Genomic DNA, 20,936 nt, shown 5'->3' with positions numbered 1-20,936 from the left:
TTTGCCATGGCATGCATATGGAGGTCATAAGAGAACTTATGAATGTCAGCTCTCTCCTTCTGTCATGTGGATCCCAGGGCTTGAGCTCAGGTCACCAGGCTTGGGAATAACTACTTTTATAGCAAGAACCATCGTGCAAGTCTTTTTCTCCCTAAACACTATAGATTCAACTACTGTTGACATGTTTAATGTAAATAACAGAGAGAAGACGGGAGTGCATGTATGGGTTCTGTGTAAATACCTTGCTGTTCTGTGGGAGGGCTTGGAGCCCTTTGGCTTAGGGTACAAAGAGCTCCTGGGTCCTGTCCTCTGGAGACACTCAGGGGTAAAAATACAATGTAAAGTTTCATGATGGCATTAGGCAGACAGGATTAGACATATATAACTATAACTAGGAGGCAGAAGGATTACGTCAAAGTCTACTGCTTACAGATACTGAAGGCCTTCCTGTGCAATTTAGTGAGACTCTAACTCTAAATAAATAAATAAGGGGCTGGGACTGTTGCTGTTGCTTGGTGGTAGACTATTTGCTTATGACACATGAGGCCCTGGGTTCCAATCTTACCATCTCACAAATCAGAGGTAGCTGAGCATGGTATATACACCTTAATCTCAGCACTCAGAAGGCAGAGATAGGAGGAACTCTGAAATACAGACCAGCCTGGGCTACATTATTGAGTTCCAAGGCAACATAGAGAAACCCTGCTTTTAAAAATATCATAGAAATAAAACGATTTTTATAATCTGTAGTCATGTTCTGTAGCAGTTATCTTTCTCACTGCTGTGACAAAATACCTGATAGAAGCAACTTTAGAGGGGACCCCACTTAGAGGAGGCAGTCAGCCATAGATGGGAAGGCCCTGGTGTGAGCAGTCATGGCAGCAGGAACCTATGGAGAGACTAGGTCACACCTTGGTGGATAAGGACACAATTTAGGCTGGAATCAAAGGCAAACGTTAACATTCAGGCTCACCTTCCACAGCCCACTTCTGTCTGCTGGGCCCCAGTCCTAAAGATGCACAACCAGTTTCCAGGTGAGGGCCAAGCTGGACATGTGACCATGTCCTGGCATGACTCCTCCATCCTTAGGGATCTGAGTGAACCCTCCCTTTCTCCTTTAAAGTCAGTAACAAGGTGAAATAAAATGAGTCCTTCATGACATCATGCTTGGGGACTTGAGTTCTGGGGGAATCCCATTGGCTTCCAGCCTTCCAAAATCTCCCCTGGCCTCTTCTCTGTGGCCTTAAATGTGAGCTTTGCTTTTCTGAGTCCCTCTTTCCTGTGTAAAACACAGACCAATAGTCCTTCATAGTTTGTTTTTGAGACAGATGCTCGCTCTGTAGCCCAGTCTGACTTGGAACTCCGGAAGACAGTCCTGGACCTTGGTATGACGGACTCTCACCACCACACCAGCTTCATTATTTGAATTCACGTTTTGTTGTTATGTGAGTTTGATGGAGAGGATGTCTGAAAATGCAGTGTAGTCTCAGTCTGAGGACAGGACCTTCTTTGGGGTCCTGGTGTTCTGTTTGGACCTGCCAAGACCCAGCCACTTACTCTCCTAGCAGCAGGAGGAAGAACTGGGCAGATTCAAGGCTGCCATGGGGGATAGTCACATGGACTTCCTGGGAGCGGGTTATTTGTCAAGTAGGGAGAGGGTGTACTGTGTTTTGCTAGGTCTACAGGTGGTCTCCTGCCCCACACTCTCGCTCTCGTCTTGCAGGTCAGCCATACACCCGGAGCACAGTCATCACTGCCGTCAAGTTCCTCATCTCAGACCAGCCACACTCGATCGACCCTCTCCTCAAGAGCTTCATTGGTGGGTGCAACCAGTACCTCTCACCCTGGGTCTAGGACCCTAGGAGTGTGTCTAGGACAGCTTACAAATTAATCAAGGCAGTCAGACTCAAAAGCAAGTCTCTGTGATGGGCAGTAGGGTCAGACTCTTGAGTGAGGAGATATACTTTCAAACCCCTGTGTCACCATCGAGGCTCTGGTGGGCTTCATGTGCCCCTTACTGACGAGTTTTGCTTCCTTGTCTGTCAAATGATTATGAGACATTTCTAGAGAATGTTCTCCTGGAAACAGCTAATAGAGTGGGAAATACTCTTTAAAGGTATAGGCTCTGAGGATGAAAAGCAAGCTGGAGCTGGCAAGTACCACTTGACCAAATCTGAGGGGGCCTTGGCTGGAGGAGCCTTCATGGGGTAGGCTAGGCCCTCCCTTGAAGCCTCCTGCAGGACCAGACTTCTTCCCCAGTGCCAGCATCTTCTCAGGGGGCCACACCCAAATCTCAGCCCTCCTCTCAAAGAAGGCAGCTCTGTGGAATGTACAGGGAGGCTAGAATTCTCCAGTCTTTGGCTTTGAATACTGACTTAAAAAGTGTGGGCAGGCCATTTCAATCTCAACTATAAAATGGGGTGCTAACACATGCAGTGGCGCTGTGCCAGACCAAAGAGCCAGTGACATGACCATTCTTCAATTGGAAACTGGATCCTTGTTGCAGTCTGGATTGGCCTGGATGGCCATAGACAGATTTCTAGCCTTGATGAGTTGCTGTGGTTGCATGTCCAGGGGCCCAACAGTGGTGTCTTGGTTTTGCTTCATGGTTTTTTTGTTCTTTGTTTTTTTTTTATTAGTTGATGTGTGTGTGTGTAAGATTTGTTTTATGTGTATTAGTGTTTCACTTGAACATGTTTGTGCACTATGTGCATTCCTGATGCCTATAGAGTTCAGAACTGATGCCTATAGAGTTCCCCTGGAACTGGAATTACGGATGATTATGAGCTACCACATGGGTGCTGGGAACCAAACTCAGGTCGTCTACAAGAGCAGTCAGTGTTCTTAACTGCTGACATCTCTCCAGCCCCCAAGGCTGGTTTGTTTTCAGAGACAGAATCTGTATAGCCCAGGCTGGACTCAAATTCTCTCTATATAGCTGAGGATGACCTTGAACTCCTGATCTTGCCTTTAGCTCCCAAGTGCTGGGATTACAGGTATGTGCCACCACCTTTAGCATGTTTGAACCTCAGTTCTGAGCTCCCTAAGATGGACACCATGAGATGCCCTTTGATAAAACTCATCAGTTAATTCTAATAGCCCCAGCCTGTAAAGGACACTGGCCCCATGTTACAAATGAGGAAGCTGAGTCCCAAGAGAGGGTTCAGACTTGTCCTATTTCTAGGTTTTGTCCTCACAGGAGCAGGACTCTTAAGAGCCAGCATACACTGTGGGAAGGGCCATAGGTCCAGTGTGGTTGTGATCTGCTAGAAGACTGCAGTTGCCCAGTGCAGGGAATTAGGTGTCACATGACAGTAGTACACCCTGTGGTGCTGATGGTCACTCTGATCATGTGGTTGCAGTGAAGACTCAAGTTTCTGTGTCTTATTTTTCTGGATGAGGTCGCTCTGCTCAGTGGGAGCATGTATGCTTAGCATGTTCGAGGCTCTGGGTTCCAAATTCCCCAATTAAACTTCTCAAAAAGGCCTACTCAGGGCAACCATGATCAGGCTGGCGCTTCAGACCTGGTCCTGTAGGTGGCCTTCACTTGTTATCCTGCACTCAGAGGCTAAGGCAGGAAGGTCACAGAACTGGTGCTGTTCAATGAGTATCTGTCTCAGAACTAACAGTCTTCTGTGCCAGCTCTCAGCACTGTACTTCACAGTGGCTGCCTGTCTTACTCCTAAAAGCCCTGTGGGAAGTCAAGGCTGCTGGAACCCAAAGTTAGTGGGAAGCTAGGCATTCTCGTGTGGACTGTAAGAGTATCATGTCTGGCTTAAGGTTAGATGTTCAGGACATGTCTGCCCTTCATCCTGCATAACTCACAGTGCCCAGGTCACCAGGTACAGCATGGCAGTGGCTTTGTGTCTGCTTCTATGTCCTTCTTTGTCTTGTTGCTCTGCAGCAGAGTTCATGGAAAGCCTACAGGACCCAGACCTGAACGTGCGCCGGGCCACACTCACCTTCTTCAACTCAGCTGTGCACAACAAACCATCACTGGTCCGGGACCTGTTGGATGACATCCTACCCCTCCTCTACCAGGAGACCAAGATCCGCCGCGACCTCATCCGAGAGGTATGAGGCAGCATGGACACCTAGTATGGCCTAGCCCCTTGTTAAGCCTTCTGTGCCTCACCGGCAAAGCCCATTGAAGACTAGGAGTGAATCCCACACAGGCACCTGGGCCACATGGCCCTAGTCATGTCGTGCCTCTCCACTTCTCAGTTGTGGCCCAGACTGGGCAACCGAGTGCCCCCTGAGCTTCAGTTCCCCTGGAGCTAAGTGAGGAGAATCGTGCCACAAGGATGTGCCCTGGGCACCTGGGCTCTGGTGCTTAGTGCTCATGTCCAAGCGTGAGCATCCGAGCCCCAAATGTGACACCCTGTGACAGGTCCTATTTCAAATGTTATCTGAAACTGTCTTCAGGTGGATGAAGAAGAATGCTTATTGGACATAAATGGACTCTGTATTTAGACTTGGGTCCCTTCTTCAATACATCTCTTTGAATATGCAAACATTCTAAAATCCACAATCCAAACAAACTGAAGCCCCTAAACCTCAGGTCTCAGACATGTGGAATTGGACTACAATGTCAGCAACTGTTGTCACTCAGCCAGAGTTTCAAGTCCCAGGACTCATAGCTACACTGTACTTGGCTTCTGCCACCAAGACGTTCAGTCTGGCCTCCGGGAGAGTGGTGGTTAGGAGAGTCAGGTTGGAGAGAGCTGAAGGAGCAGAGAGGGTTGAGGAGATTGACAGCCAAATCACCCTACAGCACCTCATGGAGGTCTGAGGAGGGAGCAGTGCTCTTGAGAGGGGTTGGGAAAGTTTTTTAAAAGAAGGACATTTGAAGTTTTACTGGGTTTTGTTTTTTCTTTTTGAGACAAGGTTTCTCTGTGTAGTCCCGGCTATCCTGGAACTCACTATGTAGAGTAGGCTGGCCTCGAACTCACTGGGATTTATCCTCTTGCTTCTTGAGTGCTGGGATCAAAGGTGTGAGCCCTCTATACCTGGCATCAGATATAGTTCTGGAGGTCAAAGTCTAATCTCTGTACCCCTGAGGTGAAACCCAGGGTGTCCTCAGGCACTGTGCTGCCTCTTGCAGTTCGCATGGCCACCGACATTACTTGGCAGGTTGTGCCGTTACATTAAGCTCGCCTACCCACAAGACATTCCTTTTAATCTGTAATCTCTTCAGTTGGGTTTTGAGGCTCAAACTTTACTATGGGAAGCCAGGTCTCATGGTTAAAAGCTTCAGAGGACTTGGTTCTTTGAGTATGGGACTTTCCAGCTGTGTATCCTCGCTTGTCAGTTTACCTCTCTGAGCCTTCGTGGGATGCTGAGTAGGATTGATAATAGCACCTTATTCCTAAGGTTTTCATTTTTTCCTGAGACAGAGTCTTGTGGAGTCTAGGTTAAGAATGCCTCTGACCTGCTTCCCCCTCCTGAGCGCTGGGTTGCAGACACGTGCTATCATGATGGTTATTCAGTGCCAGAGATAAACCTGGGTCTTTGTGTGTGCTAGGCAAGCACTCTACCCTCTCAGGCAAATGCCCAGACCTTCCCAAGGTGTCATTAGTACTCAAGTGAGATGGCGGCTGTCAGGCAAAAGCTGTAGCTCAGTTACAGAGCATGTGCAAGTTGCCTGCACAGCGGGTGTGATGGTCCAGAGAAAGGACGCTGCAGGCTCATTTGTGACCCGACGCTCGAGCGCATGGCATGGGACTTGGGGCCTGGATACAGTGCTGAGCAGCTGGCGTGAGTTGCAAAAACCAGGGGAAGAATGTTTTACTCCAAAAACCTCTTCCTTCCTGCAGGTGGAGATGGGGCCCTTCAAGCATACTGTAGATGATGGGCTGGACGTGAGGAAGGCTGCCTTTGAGTGCATGTACTCGCTGCTGGAGAGCTGCCTGGGCCAGCTGGACATCTGCGAGTTTCTGAACCACGTAGAGGATGGGCTGAAGGACCATTATGACATCCGGGTAGGTAGCACCATGCCAGATGCAAGCCCACCTCAGAGCAAGGGAACCAGCCAACAGTAGGCCCCTGCCTGTTTTCCCCCTTCTCCTGGCACTCCACAAAAGCAGCTGTGCTTTCTGTCAAGACCAGGGAACCAGCCAGGTGGTGGTTGTGCACACCTTTAAACCCAGCACTTGTGAGGCAGAGGCACGAGGATCTCTGAATTGTAGGCCAACCTGGTCTACAGAGTTAGTTCCAGGACAGCCAGGACTTCATAGAGAAACCCTGTCTTAAAAAAAGAAGAAGGAACCAGGTCTTAGATGTTTCTCAGGGTGTGGACTCCGGGCACACGAGGTAAGTCTGTTGTGGTGTTGAATGGCTTATGCCATTTTTGCTTTGCATTGTTTTAAATGTTACAACATTTAAAAATTGAAGAATTAAACAGAGTTTATATGAAAAATAGTATTCTTTCAAAAACAACCCATAATGCTAGGTAAATTCCCACATTGCCATTATATTAGTCTGTTTTCTGGTTGTTGTTGTTGTTGTGGTTGTTGTTATTTTGTTTTGCTTTATTTATTATTTATTCTATGGCCATGTCCACATCTGGGATTCCCACATGAGTACACTGTCTCTGTCATACCAGAAGAGGGCATCAGATCCCGTTACAGATGGTTGGGAGCTGGGAATTGAACTCGGGACCTCTAGAAGAGCCGCTAGTGCTCTTAACCACTGAGCCTTCTCTCCAGCCCTTGCTTTGTTTTTTAAGACAAGGTTTCTCTTATATAGCTCTGGATGTCCTAGAGCTATGTAGACAAGGCAGGCCTTGAACTCACAGAAATCCACTTGCCTCTGCCTTCTGAGTTCTGGGATTAAAGGCGTGTATCCTCACACTGGAACTCTTTTCTGTTGCTATTAAAAACAAAACAAAAGCTGTGTCTGGGTATTCTTAAGAAAAAGCCCTTTAGATCTTTCTGGAGGCTCAGAACCTGGTGTTGGCATATTTTGGCTCTGGCGTCGTCAAAATGGCCAGCACCTGCAGAAGTTCACATGGTAGAATCAGACATGAGGTGTGCTTATGTTGTTGTTTTGGTTTTTTGTTTTTTTCCAGACAGGTTTCTCTATATTAACAGAGCCCTGGCTATCCTGGACTCGCTTTGTAGATCAGAGCAGCCTCGAACTTAACTCACAGAAATCCGCCTGCCTCTGTCTCCTGAGTGCTGGGATTAAAGATGGAGGCATGCTTGTTTTACTGTTCACTTTTGTGGGAACTGAGGCCTCTGAGACCTGAAGTAATGCCTTCCAGCAGAACCACCTCTAGTGACCTAGCCACCTCCGCTGAGGGCTCCATCACCCTCAGCATTGCTATACAGGGGATCAAGTGTCCAGCACACAGGTTTTGTGATACACACTCAAGTTGTCTCTCAACCATGGCATGTCCAAGCCAGTGTCGGTGGGAGCTGCGGAGCTGCTGCTCCTTCCCAGGCCTGGCCAGAGGCATGTGAACATGTGAACTGCCCCTCCCTATGCCTTTGGTTATCCAGCCATCCTCACACAGCCAAGAGTAGCTGGCAAGATACAGCATCATGGTGTAATAGGAAACTGAGACCCAGAGGTGGGAGCCTTGGGCAAGGTCCTGGAGGGACTTGGTTGTCGGTTTGTGAGGTGCAAGCCAGAGCTCGCATTGGGTCTGCTGCTCTGTCAGGGTGCTGTTTTACCATGAGTTCCACCTGCTTCCTTGGGCAGATGCTGACCTTCATCATGCTGGCCCGGCTGGCCACTCTTTGTCCTGCACCTGTGCTGCAGAGGGTTGACAGGCTCATCGAGCCACTCAGAGCCACCTGCACTGCCAAGGTAAGCCCTGCCCTGCCCTCCCTGGATCCTGGAGTGCCTGTTGGCTTTAGTCACCACTCACTGTACCGTGTGCACTGCAGTGGTGGGCTAGCTGTTGCCCAGGTCTACACAGCTTCCAGGCTGTGAGATTCCTTCATTAAATACTTCCTGGGTGCTGGCCTGGGAGAGAGACTCAGGGTATAATGCTTGACAAGCTAGCTTCTCCCTCAGTCTATGTAGATCCCAGCTGGGAGCTGGGCCTGGCTCCTATGACTGATTGATTGGCTGACTACTCTAGGACAGAGCAACTGCTTAAACAGAGTGCAAGGTCTTGAGGGAGATCTGGATGAATGCATTATGGAAAGTTGTAATGTTGCGAACAGCCTGGCACACTCGGGGTCCTAGTAGAAACCTGTTGAATGAAAGAAGTAAGTGTGAGTGAGTGTGTGTGTGTGTGTGTGTGTGTGTGTGTGTGTGTGTGTGGTGTTTATGTGTTATGTATCTATGGAGGCCAGAGGTTGACTTCAGTGGTTCAGTGGTCTTCCTTGATCTCTGCCTTCTTCTCCCCTACCCCCTTCCCAGACATAGTTTCTCTGTGTAGTCCTGGCTGTCCTGGAACTCACTCTATAGACCAGTCTGATCTAGAACTGAGATCTGACTGCCTCTGCCTATTAAAGGTGTGCCCCACTATTGCTGAACTAGGTTCACTGGTTCAGTATGACTGGGTCACCCTGAGCTGCAGGGATCTGCCTGTGTCTGCACTCACAAACTTCCACATCTAGCTCTTATGTGGGATCTGAACTTGGGTTTTTACAGCAAGTACTTCACCAACTGAACCGTCTCCCTAGTCCCCTATCAGAGTTGTAAGGATAAGATTTACTCAAAGGACAAAGAATTTCAGTCTTTAGGGGAGACTCAGAATAGTGGTTTTATTATCCTTTTTTAAGAAAACTATGTTCCCCAGGTTGGCATCAAATTCCTGATCTCAAGTGACTCCTTCCTCCCGTCTTGCCTTTCCTGCAGCCAGGATGTCAGGCTTGTGCCTTGAGGCACATTGTTAGTTTTTCATTTTCTTTGTGTGTATGTAGGGGATATTGGGGAGGGGGCGGGGGGGGGGGAGGACCGCAAAACACAGACACTCCAGTAACCCAGGCTGACTTTAAACTCAATATACAGCCTAAGAGGACTTGAATGTCTGGCCCTGCTGCCCTTGCCCCCGGGTGTTGGGATTCCCAGCTATGTACTACAGCAGGTTTGGCGTGGGGCTGGGCTGCCCCCCTCTCCCTGCTCACGTGTGGATATCTAACTCAGGACTTTGTGCATGCCAAGTGAAGCGCTCTATCAACTGAGCCTCATACCCAGCCCAACATTGTGACCTTCAAATAGCAGCACATTAGTAGAAAAAAGTGAAATCTGCTATGAATCAGACTGAAATTAGGCCTTTAATGAACTGAAACCTATGTTTAAAATGGGTAACCCAGGCTCAGTAAGGACACTGTCTCCCTCTGCAGGTCAAGGCTGGTTCTGTGAAGCAGGAGCTGGAGAAGCAGGAGGAGTTGAAGCGCTCAGCAATGCGGGCAGTGGCTGCCCTGATGGCCAACCCTGAGGTGCGCAAGAGCCCCAGTGTGGCTGACTTTTCTGCCCAAATCCGATCCAACCCAGAACTCACCACCCTCTTCGAGAGCATCCAAAAGGACACAGCCTCTGGCCCCAGCATGGACTCTATGGAACTCAGTTAGCTGTCCCCAGAATAAGCCTCTCTTCTCATCCCTATAGGCCTTGGCCTCTCCTGTCCTTCCCAGTCAGCCGCAGTGCCTTTGCTAGGGCCCCCTGCTCACAGCCCCAGTGCCAAAGCTGGGCCCATTAACTCGGGACATTCATTCATAGTGAAGGTGATGTCCTCATTTACACTGCACTCCCTCCACTCATTTAGAAGCCACCATCGGCCTGTGCATAAGACCAGAGAGCAAGCAGGGGGTTGACTTCCTACTTCACTTGCTCTGGACTCCAAATGTTAATTAGCACCCTGGGCCTGGCCTTGGGTAGGGCTATGTAGAGCTCATGCAAGCCCTAGTCTGGGCACCAGAGAACCAATGCCTCATTAAATAGCAGAGTAAGAACTGTTTACAGGGAAGACAGTGTGGATCATTGGACAGGCATAGGTCCACTGTTTGAAACATCCCTAATCTCACCACCCAACCATGTAACGGTTTGTGCTCTTCCCACGTGTGTACTCAAAATTTATGTCAGACCAGGGCTTTGATTTTTTTAAGACATTTCTCTTCATAGCCACAGCTGGCCCAAACTCAGATCCACCTGCCTGGCATTAAAGCCAGCTGAGGCCAGTTATCTTGAGTTAATAAAATTAAACATGCAAAGCACTCCTCACATGATTCTTATCCCCAGTGGCTGAACAATAGTTCCTAGGTTGATTCAGTCCTGGAAATATCAAGGCCAATAGTTGCTGAGGGAGGATTATACACTCAAGGGCATAGTCAGCAATGTAAAGTCGTATCTAAAGCAACGGGGCAGGATAGCTCAGTGGCAGGCTGCTCTTCCATGGGTCCCAGCCCTGCTGGTAGCGGCAACTGTTTTTTTTTTTGATTTGGTTTTTCGAGATAGGGTTTCTCTGTGTAGCCCTAGCTGTCCTGGAACTCACTCTGTAGACCAGGCTAGCCTCGAACTCTCTAACTCAGAAATCTGCCTGCCTCTGCCTCCCAAGTGCTGGGATTAAAGGCGTGCGCCACCACCGCCCGGCGCAACAACTGTTTCTAACTCCAGTCCTGAAGTACCCTTTGCCCTCCGGGCAGACACTCCGGCAGGCTGTAGAGGACTTGCCTCCCATGCACACCACTTTAGGGCAAAGCCCCACCACCACAGCCAGAAGATAAAACCTCATGTCTACAATGAGAACAAAAGCTAAAGGGGGGGGGGGCTGGGATGTATTCTTACCCCTTCTCTCAAAAAAGCCCAAAGGTTTTTTGCTTATATGTAAGAACACATCTGGTTGTGAGCCACCTTGTGGTTGCTAGGATTTGAAGGGGGTGGGGGAGCAGTCAGTGCTCTTAACCACTGAGCCATCTCACCAGCCTGGACGTGTATTTGTCTAGTCATTTAAGCGTCACCTGCTACAATACCACTTTTCTGAACATTCCTGTTTCAAAAGTGGAGAGCCAGAGACCAGCCTGTGACACAGAATGCACTGCCCTTGTAGCACCTCACGTGGCAGAAATATCTACCAGTCTCGAAGTTCTCAATACTCCAAAGACAGGACTGTCAATCCTGAGTGAGGCCAGGTCCATGAAACTGTAAGCTTGCTCAGAAAAGTGCCTTAGGATAGCCCATGCTAGCAGCTGGGACAGGGTGGGCTAAGTAAGAGTAAAGGCTAGCCTGGCAGCCCCCATATTCCTAATGTTGTGTACCTATACTGTAGAGGGCCAAACCCTTTTCTCTCTTCCTCCAACCACCTGCAGCCAACCAAGGCTAGTATGAGATTCTGAGCCCTGCTGCCCCTCAGGTGAAGGTCACTGGGAAATAAGCAAAGAACAATCTCCAGTTACCAAAAAGATAATACCAAGATGTCAGTTTTTGTGGTTTTATTTAAACACAAAACATGCACGCAAGCCATCTATTCATTTTCTTCGCTGCGTAGCCTGGCGTTGGGATTGGTGACTCTGATGGCCAGCTGTGCTGCTCTTTCTACGATGGCTTTTCGGTTCTTAGAAGACACATTGTGAGCAATCTCAGCACAGTAAGATCTGAAAAAGAAGCAAACCAGGAAAGGTCACCAAGGAAATGGCTTAATGAGCACTAAAGGCTAAAATCCTGAGGACCCAGACACCAAGGCTTCTGCAGTGGTCTATGGTAGTGACTAGGCACTAACCCACAAAGGGAAGCTGGACGCACGCCAGACACAGAGGTTCTCCCTCACACTGAGTAACCCAGAATGCCTCCACAGGAGCCTAAGGCTTCCGGTGCAACTGGAAGGTACTCAAGTAGAGTGAATAACAAACACTCAAAGTGTTGAGAAGCTGTTCTAATAAGCACAATCCCAGTATGGAGATGACCATGAAGCTATAGACAGGGAGCTGAGGAAAAACTCCTAGAGAAGCAGGACAACAGAGCTATGGAAGGCATACAAACGGCAAATACCAAATAGACACACCCTCACTTTACAGAGATACCCAGGAACAGATAGATTACTTTCTAACCTGAAGCCCATGTCCTAGGACTAATTGTAACTAACACACCTACCATTCACAAGTCATTTGCAGCCATATCCCACCCCAGGACGCTTACAACTTACTACCAATAGATTTTCTGTAACTTCCTCTGCACCTCAGTTATACAGGTGAAAATGCCCAGAGACAGAACTCAGCGAGCAGGCGCACCTGCAGGGTTGACGACACCAAGCAGCTCTCCCGAGGCAGATGTGTCCATTAGAAATGCAGCACCAACACTGCACCATTATCAAGACAACACTGCCACATGGACTGCCACTCACATTCCTGCATCCACCCTTCCAAAGAACTTCCAGCACTTCACTCAAGGCATGGGTAAATGCACAACCTAATTTTCCCATGCCGATTCCCTCCATCTGCATTAAAACCACCTCAGAAAACAGATAACGCAAATATACACGCCCTCTGCGGCCCTTCTAGTTTACCTGGGAAAAGTAAACTGTTCCTAGCACGTCCTCACATCCAACATCAAGAGGGAGGCCTTGGTCTTGCATCTCAGAGGTTACAAGGGGTTGTAATACCCCATAACTGTCTCTCAACAGCTGAGCCTGGAGCCTTTTTCTCTACCTCAGTCCCAAAGCTAAGCTGCTCTGCAAATCAACCTGTCAGAGCAGAGCCAAGCACAGCTCAGGTCCCAGGTCAGACTCAGACCCCCGCAGTCTCATGAGACTATAGCAGTGTTCCAGACAGGACCATAAAGGATACTGAACACCCACTGTACAAAATGAAGGCCTCCCTCTTCTCCAGTCTCAGGTGTCATACCTTCTGAGTGCAAATGCCCCATCTCAATCAACCAAGGAGCATTCACCTTTCCTCCTACAAATGCCCACTGCAGTGCCCTGGCCTCCCGGGAGCCAGGTGCTCTCCTAACCACGGCAAAGCCGGGTCCAACTCACTTGTTGCACATCAGCAGCACTTCCAGCTCCTTGACGTTGTGGACCAGAAACTTCCGGAAGCCGCTAGGAAGCATGTGCTTGGTTTTCTTGTTGCTCCCATAACCAATGTTGGGCATCAAGATCTGGCCCTTGAATCTTCTCCGAACCCTGTTGTCAATGCCTCTGGGTTTCCGCCAGTTTCGCTAAAGACACACAGGCAAGTTAGTCTCTGTGTAAACTGCCAGCTCTTCCTTGACAAAAAGGAGGCAGAATTCAAGGGGTCGTGTCATGTAGGAGGTGCTCTTGAGTAATGTTACTTCCTACTTCTTTTATGTGCTTTATTACAGAAAAAAAGCTCCTGAAACTGTGGTTCACTGTAGAATCCCCCAACAAAACAAAACCTTCCTACCTGACCACATGGGTCGGGATTATAGGGAACTGTACACAGAACAGTGTGTCTGCACTGTTCTTAGTAACCAAGATTTCTGCCCCATAAAAAACATACACCAGTTCAGTTGGCAGAACGTTTGCCTGGCATGCACAAGGCCCCGGGCTCCGTCCATAGCACCTGGACTGGAATTTCAACACTATCTTCCAATGCAATTAAGTTTCAAAAGAAGGGGCAGGGAGGAGGGACCAGTTAGCTTAGTCGAGAGCACCTGCTCTTCCAGAGGTCCTAAGTTAAATTCCAGGCATGCATGTGCCTGGTGTGCAGGCACACTTGCAGACAAAAACCAACGATCTTTAAAATACAGGGTAAGGCGGCAGAGCTGGCTTGGCTTAAAGTGCATGCTGCCAGACACCTAAGTCTGATCATCTGTACCGACATGACAGGAAAGAGAGAAATCAACTCCTTCAAGTCCCCTGCCCTTCACACATATAAATATAAAATAGAAAGTGTCATTCTAAAAAAGAACTTTAGACAACCGACCGCAGACTATATACCAGAAATGGGTGTTCAGACCTTAACCCCAGCACTCACGTACCTTAATTTTCACATATCGGTCTGACTGGTGCCTGATGAACTTCTTGGTCCTCTTTTTGACGATCTTGGGCTTCACCAGAGGCCGGAGGGCAGCCATGATGCCTTTTACAAAAGTCAGACACACGTTAGTAAAGAAACTGGGAGGTGGGACTGCGAGTCTCAGGCTTTGGATGATGTTGCAGAGTGTCTTCCAATCACCAGCTACGGAGCAAACTGGGAATGGAATGGGTACCTCTGCTAGACTTGCTCTCCCTCCTGCTTCCGAAGCTGGTAGAATACTAGTCACTCTCCAGACGCGATCCCAAGAGGTCAGTGGGTCATCTCACCCACTCTGAACCTCAAAGAACGGCAACTGACCTGAACCAGGCCTTTCTAGCGGAGAAGCAGCAAATCCCACTCCACTAATCGTCGTTATTTTTGAAGTGTTGCGCCCTTAAACACGCAAAGCCACTATGGACTTCTAACACGCCACCAGACTGCCTGTCCCTCCCGGATCGTCTCAGAGCACCAACCAAACGGTGTCTTCTCTGTTCCCTCCATTGACAACCTGCTTTGCCGGGCGTACCCAGCGGACTCGTGTTCAGAAAGCATTTTTGCTCACCGGCGAGCGGCGGCAGCTTCCTGACTCAGGATGTCGTACCCCCCCACAAAAGGGCTGCCAATAAGCTAACTAGAAAGCGGCGGGTGCCGTCCGAAACCCACGGGCCGCATGGCAGCACACTCGCCCTGGCCGATGCCGGGTCCCTAGCGGACTCCGTAGCACCAGTGGCCAGGCCCTTGCGCGCTCGCCACTACAACGCCAGGGCGGAGGCCGACTCCGAGGCCTCCCCACCCGGCGATTGAGTCTCACCGAACCCGCAGGCGGCGGATGGCCGCCGATGCAGACTCACCGCAAAAGAGATGGCAGCCACCTCGCAGGCAGCGCCGAGGAAGAAGGAAGAGGCGGCGGCGCGCAAGGTATGATGGGACGGAGTCTTAGGTCCTGGCTGAGAAAAGGGAAGCACTTCCGGCTCTGGATCCTCTAAAGAAAACTAAGACGTGCCTGAGAAATATGCTGAAAAAATTCCTAGTGTTCTGTAGTATCCATTAACATCTTCGAATGAACAAAAAAGTATTTTTCTCTTGGGACTACTTAAGAAATTTGGAATTGTTTTTGAGCTAAGACCTGCTAGGTGGGCATTTATTTCCGCCCGAAGTGGAGGCCCAATCGGTTTTTAAACTGTTCGTTCCCGAGTGCGCCTCCTTGTGGCTAGGAGGTAGCAAAACAGAGACTTCTTTGAAAAGTCCTTACGGGCTTGGTTGAGCAAATGTCCTAAAATTTCATAATATACAGATGCGCAAACCCGTTTTATGAAGTGCTACCGAGCTTTCTCGCATCTTCTGTATGTTTAAATCTTCTCTACGTATGATAGAGAATAGAGCAATGTATTAATAAGTGATAGGTTGATAATATTGGTAAGAAAATAGTCCATTGACTGGACATGGTGGTACACGACTTTGTTTGTTTGTTTGTTTGTTTGTTTGTTTTTCGAGACAGGGTTTCTCTGTGTAGCCCTGGCTGTCCTGAAACTCACTCTGTAGACCAGGCTGGCCTCGAACTCAGAAATCCGCCTGCCTCGGTACACGACTTTTAAACACAGCACTTGGAAAGCAGAGGCAGGCCGAGCTTAGTCTATTTTGCTTTCCTTTTGTTTTTCAGATCATTGTGAAAACACCAATTTTAGGAGGAAATAAAACCAAACCAGAGCTGGAGAGGTGGCTTGGTGGAGCAGTGTTGCTCTTTCAGAGGACCGGCATTTGGTTCCCAGCAACCACTTGCTGCCTCACAACCTTATAACGCCAGACCGAGGGGAGCAGATGCGCTTTTCTGTAGGCACTACATGCATGTGGTACATACTCATACGTGCAGGTACATAGAATAAATCGTTTTTTGTTTGAAGAGTTATGTATATTAAGCTGTCTTCAGACACACCAGAAGAGGGCATCAGATCCCATTACAGACCAGGCAGTGGTGGCACACGCCTTTAATCCCAGAACTTGGGAGGCAGAGACAGGCGGATTTCTGAGTTCGAGGCCAGCCTGGTCTACAGAGTTAGTTCCAGGACAGCCAGGGCTATACAGAGAAACCCTGTCTCGAAAAACCAAACCAAACCAAACCAAGACAAAAACCAGATCCCATTACAGATGGTTGTGAGCCACCATATGGTTAGGAATTGAACTTAGGACCTCTGGAAGAGCAATTGGTGCTGTAAACCACTGAGCCATCTCTCCAGCACCACCACCCCTAGTTTTTGTTTTGTTTTTGTTGCTGTTTTGTTTTAAGATAGGGTTTCTCTGTGTAACCCTGGCTGTCCTTGAATTCATTCTGTAGATCAGGCTGGCCTCAGACTTGGAGATCTGCCTGTCTCTGCCTCTCAAGTGCTGGGATCAAACGTGTGTGTCACTACTGCCCAACAGAATAAATTAAAAAAATTTAAAACCTTGATTCTACAACTCAAACACAACAGATGCCACTGGTGATCTTGACAGTGGCTCCAGGAGTTGGGGACCCATGCTGAATTGGGTCTGCTGCCCCAACCATATTGCTTGCTGTAAAGGGGGAGTAGAGACCCATATAAGTAAAGTATCTTGTCTGAGAAGGCTGGATAGCAAGCAGCAGGGCAGGACTGTCGCTTTCCTATGTCTGTGGCTTGCCCACCCTTCCCAAAGGCTGCTTGTCCTACAGGCTATGTGAAGGCCAATGGCACATGGAACATGGAAGTGTGTGGCTAACGGCACCTTACAGAGTACATTACATAAAGAGAAAGGCAAGTGTGTGAGTCATACAGAGGCCCCTCAACTAGAGAGTATGGCTTTGATTTCTGAAGACTCACAGGGTCTCCTCAGCTTAGGACACACCACCTCATTTAACAGAGGACACTCTGTCTGTTGCATCCCTGTAGGCATTAATGTCCCAGGGTGGGAGGTGGGAGGTGGGAGGCATCCTGGGGAATCTGTCTCTTACACACACCTTCAAATTTTCTAGGCCTTAAGCAGGAAATCACATGAACTAGGCTATAGGCCAGGTTCTAACCTGGTTTATTTCAAAAGGGCAGAGGTCATAACAGAGAAGAAAACACAGCATGTGTGTGTGGACACATCCACACTCCACTGGACACTGTGTGGCATTAGGGGACACATCCCCAGACCTTCCCAGGGAATGTTTCTTTTGTATCTCAAGTGTGCAGCTGTGGGCTTCTGGCTGCACTGTCTTCTGGCCCAGCCTCCCTCAGGCCACTCTAGGTGATGGAGTATACCTTGTTTGCATCATAATAGGCATGGGTCACATAAGCAAAGTCTTTCATGGGCCACCAGTCCTTAGGGTGGTAGATGGCAGGGTAAACAGGGGGCTTGTATTGTACACAGCTGAAGATTGCCAGGCTGTTGTCCTTGGCTACAGTGGGCAGGTAGAGCCGCAGCTTGTCCAGAAGGTGACCAGGCCAGAAGTGATTGGGGTGGGTGCATGAGGGACCACTTAGCCTCTTCAACTTCAGCTTCCTGGAAAAGAAAAGGACATAGGGAAGGTTGCTGTGGCAGAGAGACCAGAGCTTCTTCTCAGCAGAGAACTTAAGCCATCACCACGCTGTACAGTGTGAAAAGCACTAAACACTTCCAGTCTCCTCACTGGTGAGGACCTGGAGATCTAGAGATCACAATCATACAGTGACTGAGTGGCTAAGCACCTAGGCGCTGCTTCTTAAACTCAAACTTAGACGTGCGCTAGCTCTGGAGGAGTGGCTCTCAGCCTTCCTCATGCTGTGACCCTTTGACTCTGTAATACAGTTGATGTCATGGTGACCTGACAACCATAAAACTGTTTTTGTTCCTACTTCATAACTATAATTTTGCTACTGTTATGAATTGTGTATAAATATCTATTTTCCAATGATCTTAGGTGACCCCTGTGAAAAGGATGTTCAACTCCCAAAGGGATCACGCCCCACAGGTTGAAAACCACTGCTCTAGAGGACTTGCTTCTCCCCCACCCCCATTTCACCTGGTCCTTTTGGTGCTGGGAACAGAATCCAGAGCCTCACATGCTCGAGGCTAATACCCAGCTGCTAAGCTACAGCCCAGCCCCACCTGGAAGCATTTGGATATTGGGTCTGGAATCTAGCTTCTGGGACCAGCCTCACTTGGTTCTGTTTCAGGTGTGGGACTGTGTGTCAATGTCCTGTCCTATAAGCCATAAGTCTAGATTAACTCAGGCTTGTTGGTAACAGTGTAGATGAGTTCACTCATGGGAGGCTCCACAGCAGCCATGCCTGGCACTCTCTCAACACTCTTCTGCTGCCCCTTAGCCCCTGGGCATGGAGCCCCACAACAATGCCAGGATTTTGTTCAATATGCATAGGTCCCAGAGCTGCCTCTGAGTAGAGGAGAGGCCAACCCTCCCACCCTCATACCCTGCCCTCCTAACAGACACGCAGGACGGCTACAAACCCAGTAAATTTCTCGAAATCGTGAAAGTGCATTGTCTTCATTTTCTTTGATGTTTTCCTACCAGGGAACAGAGAGAGGCATTGTTAGGAATGAGAAACCCCAGGAGCTGGGCAGTGCTGGAATGCGCCTCTAATCCCAGCACTCGGGATGCAGAGGCAGGTGGATCTCTTGTGAGTTCGAGGCCAGTCTGGTCTACAGAGTAAGTTCCAGGGCAGCCAGGACTACACAGAGAAACCCTGTCTCAAAACAAAACAAAACAAAAAACCAACAACAACCAAACAAACAAAAAAACAAACATCAGGAAAAGTGGGCTTTGAGGAGGTAGAGGCCATTAAGAAATACATTTCTGAGTCTCAGAGCAGAGCTCTGAGTGTTTTTGTGTAGGCCCTATCTGTGTCTCCATACAGCAAGACACATCCCAGGCTGGTAGGGTGAGGGAAACCCTGACCTTGGTTCCCTTCGTTCATGGGATGGAGGCCTCCAAAATAGTTAGATGTGTTCAGCAACTAACTGAGCCTGACTCCCACTTCCCTTGCCAGAGGCCAAGCTCTGTGGGACAAGCACGGTAGAGACTTACCCTCCATACCTACGCCAGCCCGGCAGGCATCCCTAACTGATCACTGGATTCCTTCCCAAGCCCACATCTGGCCTCAGAATCTGGGTTTTTCCTTCTGATACGAAGGATTGAATTGTGAGCCTTGACCACTCTCTAACCCTAGCACCTGGCGTCAGGATCTTCTACAGTTTAGTCCCTGGTGGTGAGAGTCAATGTCCTTCCTTTAGCTAAGGGACCTCTTTCTCTTTTACAGATGTGACTGGTCAAACACAAGGAAAAATCTCTTTCCTGGGCACCTGGCATGCACAGGGTCCAGTCCTCCTCTCTCTGGGCAGTTTTCCAGCAGTGAACCCCAGAGCTGCAGTAGTGAGCTGATTCACCAGTGTGCTCCTCCTCCTATGTGTACCCCACAGGCTTCTGTGTTTGACAACTTGGTCCTCAAAGCCACTTCCTAGGTTCGTGGTACCAGCCAGCCACAGATTAGAAGGCATATTTCAGAAGCTCTCTAAGCTACTACTTGGTCGGGTCATACTCAGTCAGCACTTTGCAAGCCACGACTGCTGTGGGCCCAGACTGCCTCTGTACTCAAAAACACCAGGACAAGTACAATGAAAAGCAACAGGCACACTGGCGGTGCTGAGGACAACCTGTGGCCCTTGTCAACCGTCTCTGTGTGTATTAGGAGTGCTGCGTCCACTTTTTACATGAAAATGCTGAGCTTCAGAATGCAATAACTTGCCTCTTGAGCAGACGACATCTGCTGCACTGTACTGTAGCCTGCCCCAGGCATTCTGCCGCACCACCCCAACCCTCTGCAGGGATGCATCCCATTCTCCCCTCAGCAGTCACTACTGATGCTACTCAGTAGTTGCCTCCTGATTGGCCCACATTCAGTGGGAATGGAGGGGGAAATTGACTCTGGGTCACTTCACGGGAGGTAGGTATAATGGTTAGGGTGGCATTTTGTTTTTCCCAGGGGCTACTAGCCAGCCTCTTGTTGAAGAATGAGTGTGCCTGCCATCGGGTGGCAGCACAGGGAAGGAATTAGCCACTGTCCTTTGCAGAGTTCTCAGCTTCTGATACAGGGTAAGATAACACCCCCTTTGGCTCTTTGCCACTGGCCTTTTGATTATGGAAGCCTGTGATCAAGAGGGGAGATCTGTGAACCTAAGGTATGCACTAAGGGGGACATTTTGGACTGGCCAGCCAGAAGTGACTAGGTAGGGACACAGATGCTGGCGTGCATGCCAATGTCCCCAGCAGCTGAAGGGGCAGCTTGAAACTCAGCTTGTCTCTCTTCTTCTCTCCGAACTTCTGGCGGTCCTTGAACCCAGCCAGGATGTGGACAATCCTCTCGTCTATATAGTAGCCTCCAGGCTGCCGGATTGGACGGACTTCTTCTTTCAGACAGATTATCTTGTCTCCTGGATACAGCAGTGCTGTGGTCAGAAAGGAAGACAGCAGAGTCCATTAGCCTACATTAGCCTACTTTAGGCTCACGTGGAAACTATTAAAACATTCACACTTCTGTTTAAAAAATTATTTTTTTCTGAGCTATCAAGATGGCTTGGCAGGTAGACTGGCAAAGTGCATATGTGGGGCAAGCATATAACTGTGGAGTCTGTTCTCTCTACATCTATGTGGGGCGAGCATATAACTGTGGAGTCTGTTCTCTCTACATCTATGTGGATTCTGGGTATTGAATTTAGGCTGTCCGGCTTGGCAGCAAGTGCCTTTATCCACTGAACTATCTTACTCCAAACTCTGTAAATCATATTGGTTGGTTGGTTTATTCTCTCTCCCCCTTCCCTTCCCCCTCTCCCCCTCCCCCTCTCCCTCTTCCCCCTCTTCCTCTCCCCCTCTCTCTTCCTTTCCCCCTCTCTCTCCCTCTTCCCTCTCCCTCTTCCCTCTCCCTCTCTCCCTCTCTCTCCCTCTCTCCCTCTCTCTCCCTCTCTCCCTCTCTCTCTCTCCCTCTCTCTCCCTCTCTCCCCCTCTCTCCCCCTCTC

General features: G+C 49.1%; 3 protein-coding genes and 1 non-coding gene across 4 annotated transcripts in view; 1 reads left to right on the top strand and 3 right to left on the bottom strand.

Moving 5' to 3' along the window:
• The window catches only part of Cand2 (cullin associated and neddylation dissociated 2 (putative)), a 28,617-nt gene extending 18,448 nt beyond the window's left edge, over positions 1 to 10,169 (top strand). Inside the window, exons 11-15 of the mRNA XM_028753508.1 lie at positions 1,724 to 1,819; positions 3,905 to 4,074; positions 5,817 to 5,981; positions 7,705 to 7,812; positions 9,303 to 10,169. Coding sequence (XP_028609341.1) covers positions 1,724 to 1,819; positions 3,905 to 4,074; positions 5,817 to 5,981; positions 7,705 to 7,812; positions 9,303 to 9,530 — 767 coding nt within the window. The 3' untranslated portion in view covers positions 9,531 to 10,169. The remainder of the gene's footprint in view (positions 1 to 1,723; positions 1,820 to 3,904; positions 4,075 to 5,816; positions 5,982 to 7,704; positions 7,813 to 9,302) is intronic.
• Positions 10,170 to 11,372: 1,203 nt separating this feature from the next.
• Rpl32 (ribosomal protein L32) lies at positions 11,373 to 14,888 on the bottom strand. The gene is made up of 4 exons (XM_028753557.1): positions 14,783 to 14,888; positions 13,894 to 13,994; positions 12,929 to 13,110; positions 11,373 to 11,549 (listed from the first exon to the last, which is right to left on the bottom strand). The coding sequence occupies exons 2-4, from the start codon at positions 13,987 to 13,989 to the stop codon at positions 11,420 to 11,422; spliced, it is 408 nt and encodes a 135-aa protein (XP_028609390.1). The 5' UTR covers positions 13,990 to 13,994; positions 14,783 to 14,888; the 3' UTR covers positions 11,373 to 11,419.
• LOC114609269 lies at positions 14,064 to 14,203 on the bottom strand. Its single transcript, XR_003709485.1, has one exon. It is a non-coding gene; the product is annotated as a small nucleolar RNA SNORA7 (small nucleolar RNA).
• Positions 14,889 to 16,988: 2,100 nt separating the features above from the next.
• The window catches only part of Efcab12 (EF-hand calcium binding domain 12), a 21,133-nt gene continuing 17,185 nt past the window's right edge, over positions 16,989 to 20,936 (bottom strand). The window contains exons 7-9 of the mRNA XM_028753592.1: positions 20,219 to 20,369; positions 18,375 to 18,431; positions 16,989 to 17,429 (exon numbers count right to left, since the gene is read on the bottom strand). Coding sequence (XP_028609425.1) covers positions 17,171 to 17,429; positions 18,375 to 18,431; positions 20,219 to 20,369 — 467 coding nt within the window. The 3' untranslated portion in view covers positions 16,989 to 17,170. The remainder of the gene's footprint in view (positions 17,430 to 18,374; positions 18,432 to 20,218; positions 20,370 to 20,936) is intronic.

Source organism: Grammomys surdaster, unplaced genomic scaffold (assembly GCF_004785775.1).
Source record: "Grammomys surdaster isolate TR1022 unplaced genomic scaffold, NIH_TR_1.0 125950, whole genome shotgun sequence".
Taxonomy (NCBI): domain Eukaryota; kingdom Metazoa; phylum Chordata; class Mammalia; order Rodentia; family Muridae; genus Grammomys; species Grammomys surdaster.
This window is presented reverse-complemented; position numbering and strand designations above follow the sequence as displayed.